We start from the raw sequence: 9,343 nt of genomic DNA on the forward strand, positions 1-9,343 counted from the left end.
CGGTATATAAATATAAATAGTGGTATATAAATTCAATAAATAATGATAATTATCTGCATTTCCACCACCTACATTTCTGGCCATGCCTGGATCCTTCTTGCAGTCTTCTTCCTTTACAGTCCTAGCAGGAGGGCTCCCTTTCTTCCTCTTATCTTGAGCTTTCGTTGTTTTGAGGGGCTTGGCTGCAATTCTGTCACGTGGGGCATGGGCATGGTGCAGAGGAGCAGGAATGCCTTTAGTTTCAGCACCTTCCTGTTTGTCCTGGAGCTCTAGCGGTTCCCCTTTTGCAAAGAGCTCATGAGGTTTAGCTACTGGGGGAGCAAACGTTCTTTTGGGCACTTTCCCAGCTCCTGAAGTTGCAGAAAACACATCATGTTGTTTAGCACATCATAACATATGGTTAGTAACATAGTAACATCACAGAACGCATTTTGCTGCCTGAGACAGAAAATCCCAAGGCCTTCCTCAACCTGTCAAGTCTCCAGCTGTGCAGGCTGGAGCTGATGGGAGGTGGTGTCAAAAACATCTGGAAGGCACTGCTCAAGCCTTCTAAATCCTGTTCTAGACTTTTTTTAAAAAAAAAAGGTTGTTGTTTTTTTTTAAAAAAAAGGATGGTTACTGCTGCCATCCTTTTATTTTAATGCTCCAGAATATGAGCAAACTTCTGCATCGGAAGACTGTGGTGTGAGTTCATACTCCCTCTCAAAGCAGAGAATACCGTATTTTTTGCTCTATAAGACTCACTTTTCCCCTCCTAAAAAGTAAGGGGAAATGTGTGTGCGTCTTATGGGGCGAATGCAGGCTGCGCGGCTATCACAGAAGCCAGAACGTCAAGAGGGATTGCTGCTTTCACTGCGCAGCGATCCCTCTTGCTGTTCTGGCTTCTGAGATTCAGAATATTTTTTTTTCTTGTTTTCCTCCTCCAAAAACTAGGTGCGTCTTGTGGTCTGGTGCGTCTTATAGAGGGGAAAATACAGTGACCTTTGTCAGTCTCATACCCCTGCTTTTGACCAGAGTGAAATTGACAGTTTTCGGCTTTGGCATCATTTGGGAAACAAAACCACAATTTTAACTGGAAAACACAATCTTCTTCTCTCTAGTGCTTTAAGTGCACATCTAGTGACACATGTTGCTGCTGCTGCCACCGCCACTACATGCAGACACACACACACACACACACACACACACACTTCTTTCCCTCCCCTGGAAGGATAAAATGGAGCAGTTTTTGCAATTTCTTTAAGAGCTTGCAGAAAGTGGTGGTGGTAAAGAGCCAGGTGGGGTTGCTCTTTGTAGCACTGTGTGGAGCAGGAGAAGCTCTCCACCCCCACCCCCCCGCGCGCACTACTTGCGCCTGAGAAACACGCCCACACCACACAGTACTTCCTTTAAAATAAATAAATGGAGCACACACTGATCTTACCGCCTTTATTGTTCTGACTTGTCATTATGTATCAGCGGTGTGTCTACGCCAGGAGGTGTGCGTTTTTCATCTAACTTGAGGAACGAGAGGGAAGGGGAAGGAAGAGAAAGCAATAAAAATACATGATTAGCTGTTTTTCTTTTTAAAGAGTTGTTATGTTCTTTGAGAAGATAAAAGACGGGGGACGGCCCCAGGATTTCCCTGCATTTCCTAAACCCTACCTTCAGATAGGAATCCCAACTGCGTAATCTAACCACAGTTAAAATCCGTGAGCTGTTCTCAATGCAGGCAAAGCATTATTTACAGAATTGTGTGTGTGTAGTGTGCCGTTCAATATTAATTTGGAATTAAACAGTGTGATCTTCGAACGTTCTCTCAAATGTAAATTGGACCTTATAGCTTTCCTCCATAGGTACAACTGATTTTTTTAAAAAATAGAGAGGATCTATGCTGTTAATGGGACGCGGGTGGCGCTGTGGGTTAAACCACAGAGCCTAGGACTTGCCGATCAGAAGGTCGGTGGTTCAAATCCCCGCGACGGGGTGAGCTCCCGTTGCTCGGTCCCTGCTCCTGCCAACCTAGCAGTTTGAAAGCACGTCAAAGTGCAAGTAGATAAATAGCTACCGCCCCGGCAGAAAGGTAAACGGTGTTTCCATGCGTTGCTCTGGTTTGCCAGAAGCGGCTTAGTCATGCTGGCTACATGACCCGGAAGCTGGATGAGCGCCGCAACCCCAGAGTCGGTCACGACTGGACCTAATGGTCGGGGGTCCCTTTACCTTTATGCTGTTAATAATGATGGCTATGTTCTACCTCCACTGTCTAAGGATACCTTTGAACACCCGTTACTGAGATTCACAAGTGGGGAGAACACAGCTGTGTTCAAATCCTGGTTGCAGGTTTCCCATAATGGGCACCTGTCTGGCAACTGTGAGAAAAGGATGCTGGACAGATGGACCTTTGGCCTGATCCAGCAGCCGGGCTCTTTTTACATTCTTACATTCATTATTGCACTGCACAGCAACCCAAAACCAATTGGTAAGGTATTCAGATTCACTGCAGAGGTACCACCTGTTGATTTCTGCCTATTGTGAAAAAGGCAGAGACCATGGGCGTAGCCAAGGGGGGACAGGGAGGGGCAGCTGCCCCCCTAAATCAATAAAAATTTACCGTATTTTTTGCTCTATAAGACTCACTTTTTCCCTCCTAAAAAGTAAGGGAAAATGTGTGTGTGTCTTATGGAGCGAATGCAGGCTGCGCAGCTATCCCAGAAGCCAGAACAGCAAGAGGGATCGCTGCTTTCACTGCGCAGCGATCCCTCTTGCTGTTCTGGCTTCTGAGATTCAGAATATTTTTTTTCTTGTTTTCCTCCTCCAAAAACTAGGTGCGTCTTATGGTCTGGTGCGTCTTATAGAGCGAAAAATACGGTAGTTGGCAAATGGCCTCTCTCCATTAAAACGGCGCCAGTGCTGCCTCGTTCCTGTCAAAAAAAATACAGGACACAACAAGGCCCCGGAAGCAGAGTGAATACTGCTGGTCAGGTGGTCAGAAACCTCTTAGCAGGAAAAAGAAGGGAGTGTTGGTTTTATTTATTTAATACGACCATCAGCCCTGCCTTTTCATTTATTATTTAAAAATCAAAGTGGATGCTGTGGAAGTTTGAGTAGTATTTCATGGGTTAAAACGGAGTGAGGAATCTCCAGAATCCCAGACTACCCCTGGACTTTTAACTTCGTGATCTGACTTCCTATCTCAGTGACACACTTATTTTGCAATTTCCTTCTCACACTTCTCTCTTGGACTTCAAAATGAGAGGTCATCTATGCTCTGAGAAAACAAAAGAGCAAGCAAAGGAGCTAATTTTTCTATCCAAGATAGGTATATTTCCTGCAGTAAACACTCCAGTTTTTTTACCCACATTATTTTCTATGTATGTGATTACAAGTAAAATCTACTCTTCGCTAGTTTAAACGCTGCTCACTCTGCACACCAAAAATGTTTCAGTAGCTGACTGACCAGTCACAATTCCAAATTAATATTGAACAGCACACTACACACACACACACACACACACACACACACACACACACACACAATTAGAAACAAAACTGTAACCACGATCAGTGCTGCTTTACAACAGTTACATGTGCCAGGCTGGTTTTGATTCTTCTTTGATCTCAAATAAGTTCAACCCTCTTGTACAGTGAGTTCAAGGGACTGTGATCTTTCAGGAACACAACAGAGGTGCAAAGGAGTCCTTGTCTTTAAGAACATTGGAAGACCCCTGCTGGCCCAGACCAAAGGCCTGTTTAATGCAGCTGTTATGAATAAAATGCACACAGATATTCACAACACAGGTTTCTGCTTACTAGAGTAGCCAGCCGGAAGCCCAGGAGCAGAGCAGGGAGGCAATAGCTGTCTCGCTCACTATCTCTCCTGAGCAACTGATATTCCCCTGGGCGGCATTGCTGCCTCTGAGCCTGAAACTCCAGAGGGCTGCTCTTCATTTCAGAACACGGAGTCTCCATATAACACAATGAGTCTCTTCTTCGCATTCTGAGGAGGGCAGAATCAGAAAGCAGGAAAAGTTGCCCGGTGAAGCAACTAGCTCTGAGCACTTCCCAGTGCCTTGGGCGTTCTCTGCCTTCCCAGCAATCATATTGTGAGGTTTTTTCGTTTTTTAAAAAAGACAGGTTTCTAGTTCTCATGAGGCGGAAGTAACTGGCGAATAATAAGACCCCCGATATCACTTGCATGGGGGCTGAAACAAGGCTTTCTACACCGAATACATTTCTGTGTAAGAAATCTAAGTTTGACAGTTGTGCTTTCCCTCCCAGGAGCACAAGCAAACAAATATGTGGGAATATTGAAAAGTTCTCACAAAACCCATTCGCATCGTCCGCATGACTTTACCCTCAAACCACACAAATCTCAACGCTTCCTCCCTGTATACAGTGGTGCCTCGCAAGACGAAATTAATCCGTTCCGCGAGTCTCTTCGTCTTGCGTTTTTTTCATCTTGTGAAGCACGGCTATTAGCGGCTATAAGAAAAAGGAAACAAACTCGCAAGAACTTGCAAGACGTTTCGTCTTGCGAAGCAAGCCCATAGGGAAATTCGTCTTGCGGAACGACTCAAAAAACGGAAAACCCTTTCGTCTAGCGAGTTTTTCGTCTTGCGAGGCATCCGTCTTGCGGGGCACCACTGTATTGAGGTTTACGCTATAACAAGCACAATCCAATAAATTGCAGGGGGCTTGAGCTCCAAACCACTCCACTCAGGATTCTTATTTATGAAATAAAACACTATTTATTTCAGTGTTTTGAGGTGGATACATCAGTCACCGCTTTCTGCTATGTCCTTTTCCATGCCCACTACTTCCTCAGTGTTTTCATTCAGTTTCTGGCTGTGCTTGGAATTACCGTACTTTTCCATGTATAAGACGGGGAAAGGGGGGGTAGTCTTATACCCGGGGGCAATCTCCCATTTTCTTAATTTTGAGTCCCCCAAAATAGGGGGCATCTTATACACAGAAAAATACGTTTTTTTCAGCACCTTGTTCCCAAAAAAAGAGAGAGGGAAATCCGTGTGTGTGCCCTGTTGGTACTTAATCCGCATTACAGAATCAACTAACTCAACTTAGGGCTCGTCCCAGGGGTGTAGCCAGGATTTTAGTTGGGGGGGCAGGCCTTTTGTTGGGGGGGCAGAACCTCAGTTAGTTATGTATTTTTATTGATTTGGGAGGGCAGCTGCTCCTCCCTGCCCCCCCCCTTAGCTATGCCCATGGCTCATCCACATCTCCCCTTGTCTCATGTCTAGAAAGCACAGGCCTGAGAGGCATTCTGTCACTTTCCCCAGGAAGGTATAAGATAAAGGGACCCCTGACCATTAGGTTCAGTCGTGGCCGACTCTGGGGTTGCAGCGCTCATCTCGCTTTATTGGCCGAGGGACCAGCGTACAGCTTCCGGGTCATGTGGCCAGCAGGACTAAGCCGCTTCTGGCGAACCAGAGCAGCGCACGGAAACGCCGTTTACCTTCCCGCTGGCGTGGTACCTATTTAGCTACTTGCACTTGGACGTGCTTTCGAACTGCTAGGTTGGCAGGAGCAGGGACCGAGCAACGGGAGCTCACCCCGTCCTTGCGGGGATTCGAACCGCTGACCTTCTGATCGGCAAGTCCCCGGCTCTGTGGTTTAACCCACAGCGCCACCCGCGTCCCTTCCCCACTCTTTATCGCTGAATCGGATCGAATGTCAATTCCATGGAAAGCCCAATTGGTGTTTGTTCCGATTCATAGAAATCAAAGAACTGTAGAGTTGGAAGGGACCCCTGGGGGTCATCTGGTTCAAGGGACCCCTGGGGGGGTCATCTAGTTCAACCCCCTGCAATGCAGGAATCTCAGCTAAAGCATCGGTGACAGATGGTTATCCAACCTCTGCTTAAAAGCCTCCAAGGAAGGAGGGTCCACTACCTCCAGAGGGAGACAATATTCCACTGTTGAATGGCTCTTAGGGTCAGAAAGTTCTTCCTGGTTTTTAAATCACAAACTCCCTTTTTGTAACTTGAAGCCAGGCTTCCTCTGGGGGAAGAGGCAGGACAAGCGGAAGTGTGAAGGAGCCCAAAGTAGGAATGCCTACTGGGAATGAATGGGGAAGAGCAAAGTTGCTCCCCAAATTCAAATGCACGCTGGTGTGGACTACTCCAATCTAATTCAAATGAGAAGGGGAGTAGATCAAGAGCTAAACAATAATAGAAATTGAATCACAGAATTGCAGAGTTAGAAGGGACCCTGAAGATCACCACTGCATAGGCCTTTGGCGCAATTCAGCAGGGCTCTTAATGCAATTGTGTTCTTAAACCACATGCAAATCGAGTTATACTAACTTCTTTTACAAATTACAGAGAAATATGTAATTGCAAGATCTGGTAACATAGTCTGGATCCAATTCCATGAAACCCAGAGAAACAAATATTACCCATTTAAATTTTGCGAGGGGGAAAAACTGAAAGACTCTGTGGTTTCAGAACAAGCAGGAGCTTGTTTTTATAGCTGGTGTGTCTGGGAGTTATGATGTGAAATGTGTTTTCTCTCACACTTTTCTTTTTTAACCACATGTGTCGGTCCCATCTTTCAATAGCATATTTGGATTTGCTTAAAAGGGACTTCTGTCCATTCATTGCGATCATAAATGTGGGGTTGTGTTTATTTCCTTCTCTGATTACACAACTCTCAAGAAAGTGGGATTGAGAGTTCAGTATTTTTTTTTTACAGAGCTAGAATTTCATCACAGCCCTGCCACCCAAACCCTCAAATCTTGATATTGCAAGAAAATAATAATAATAAAACTCTCTTTAGCTACAATCTCAGTGGCCGAAATACAAAATGACCTGAATACATCATGTCTAAAATCTTGAGCTCTTTAGCCAACTATTTTATAAAGATCTAAAAACGACTGTCTGAAAAAAGCCGCAATCCAACATCAAGTTATCCGGTGCCTTTAAATCTATTCAGTTAAATGGGTTTAATGAATGGTTGTTAAAGATAAGAGTTCTACGCACGCTAACTTGAGAGTAAAACTCATTGAACAACAGGGCTTTACTTCCCTATAGGATTGTACGGCAGATTTTAACAAGGATGTTGGGTGCTTTTGGGAATCCTTTGGGCCGCAACTTGGGCACCCAAGAAACCCTTAAATATACTGGGCAGGATTCAGGTAAAATTAAGCACATTTAGATCTGAAGAGTGTCTCCAGAGGAGAGATGATCTGCCCACAGACGTGCATGGCTTGATGGAGATTGTAAATAAGCCCCTTCTAAAAATTCTGATGAAACTAACTGTTGGAGGATGTGGCAGTGCTGGCCTTATCTATAGGGATCATCTTCTCCCCTAGGAATCTACCCACACCGACTTAGATCCGCTTGGATCCCTGCCCCTCGCCCGCCACCTTTGAAGATTAGGCATGTGGTGGTTACCAGGCAAAAGCTGCCCTCAAATATTATCACTACAACTGTTTTACCGCCATTTTATTTTATTTAAAATTATATTTTACTGGTATTTGCTGCTAGATCTCCCTGTTTTAGCCGATTGCCAGTTTTTACGGATGTTTAGAACTTGTTTCACTTGTGTTTAATGTTTTTTGTGGGGGTTTTTTAATTGTCCATAAGCACTTTTTTTCTCTTTTGGAAGGAAGCTGGGATGAAGTAACCTGAAATCAATACATTTCTCCCCCAGTGGGAGAAGTTGAAGCATGAGCTGAAGGGTCGCAAGAAAATAAACGGAAATGGGGAAAGTGCGAATGTCGGCAGGATTGTACTCACAAAGGATAAACCTAAATTCTTTTCTGTTTTAAGACACCGTTTTGGTGCCTTTGAGCCAAATTTTGATGCCCTTTTTCGCATAATACACAAGATAACATCAAATTTCACTTAGAATCATGTAGATAGATAGATCCATTGGATCCCTTTTTAAGCTGACAAGTGAGTTTAAGGCTCAAAACACATAAAGCTTCTGGCAGGCAACATTCAGTTTTGAAATAAACATTAATTATCCCAACTGAGTATAATTCATTCACGGCAGAAGCCCCTTTCTGGAAGGCTCTGTTCTGATATCTGCAGCACTGGTAATTATTACTATTTCTGCTGCCTGTCGCCACTATTATTTTCGGCTCACACGAAGCACCCAGGAGCCGCTGAGGAGAATTTCATGAGGTAAAATAAACCTCATTTATTGCTTGTTGTGCTTTATAATGATGATGTCAAAATCTGGGGGCCGTCAGATGTCAAGGAAATAAACAACTATCTGACTTTTAGAAGACATCTGAAGGCAGCCCTGTTTAGGGAAGCTTTTAATGTTGAATAGGTTATTGTATTTTAGTGTTTTGTTGGAAGCCGCCCAGAGTGGCTGGGGAAACCCAGCCAGATGGGCACAGTATAAATAAATAAAAAATATTATTATTATTAATATTTGATTCTGTTTTTAATATTTTGCTGGGAGCCGCCCAGAGTGGCTGGGGAAACCCAGCCAGATGGGCATAGTATAAATAAATAAAAATATTATTATTATTATTATTATTATTATTATTATTTGATTCTGTTTTTAATATTTTGCTGGGAGCCGCCCAGAGTGGCTGGGGAAACCCAGCCAGATGGGCACAGTATAAATAAATAAAAATATTATTATTATTATTATTATTATTATTATTATTATTTGATTCTGTTTTTAATATTTTGCTGGGAGCCGCCCAGAGTGGCTGGGGAAACCCAGCCAGATGGGCACAGTATAAATAAATAAAAAATTATTATTATTATTATTATTATTATTATTAATGTTTGATTCTGTTTTTAATATTTTGCTGGGAGCCGCCCAGAGAGGCTGGGGAAACCCAGCCAGATGGGCAGGGTATAAATAATAAATTATTATTATTATTATTATTATTATTATTATTATTATTATTATTATTGGATGCTGAGGTGCTGCCTTTTTCCTCACATATACTTATCAGGAAAAGGCGCTCTCCTCCCCTCAGCGAGGTATTTTATTCTAAGACCCCCGCAAAATGAGTCTTCTTATATGTAATCAGAGGCCTTTGGTTGCTGCTTTTCCCCCCCCTTAACTCAAACTGGAGCGCTTTTCCTCCCTTTTAATTACCTCAGCAGAAACTCAAGGTCACTGACTGAGGGAAGCGCTTACGATTTTTCAGGTTAGAATTTTGCCGCCTTTTCCTTCCCGCCCCTTCCCCCCCAACGCCTCCCAGGTCGCTCTCGCGCATGCGCCGAAACAAAAAAAAAAAACCCCTCCGCTGGGCGCGCGCGCGGACAGGCGCGCGCCTCACCCTAAACCAACCCTCGAGCGGGGCGCGAGGAGGGGGAAAGGAAGCCGAACTGCGCACGCGCCGCAGCCCAATCCGGGTCACGTCGCTGGGAGAA

At 44.2% G+C, this 9,343-nt stretch overlaps 1 protein-coding gene across 5 annotated transcripts in view; it reads right to left on the reverse strand.

The window, feature by feature from the left end:
* The window catches only part of ZCWPW1 (zinc finger CW-type and PWWP domain containing 1), a 58,131-nt gene extending 49,007 nt beyond the window's left edge, over positions 1-9,124 (reverse strand). Inside the window, exons 1-2 of one of the 5 annotated variants that reach the window (XM_077916795.1) lie at positions 1,424-1,704; positions 73-350 (exon numbers count right to left, since the gene is read on the reverse strand). In XM_077916795.1, the coding sequence (XP_077772921.1) occupies positions 73-350; positions 1,424-1,448 (303 nt within the window). In that variant the 5' untranslated portion in view covers positions 1,449-1,704. Of the gene's footprint in view, positions 1-72; positions 351-1,423; positions 1,707-9,065 lie in introns of those variants that run through there. The other 4 variants (XM_077916792.1, XM_077916791.1, XM_077916794.1 and 1 more) reach the window with 4 other exon arrangements.
* Between the last annotated feature and the right edge of the window lie 219 nt (positions 9,125-9,343).

The sequence above is a fragment of the Podarcis muralis genome, chromosome 13, assembly GCF_964188315.1.
Source record: "Podarcis muralis chromosome 13, rPodMur119.hap1.1, whole genome shotgun sequence".
Lineage (NCBI taxonomy): Eukaryota > Metazoa > Chordata > Lepidosauria > Squamata > Lacertidae > Podarcis > Podarcis muralis.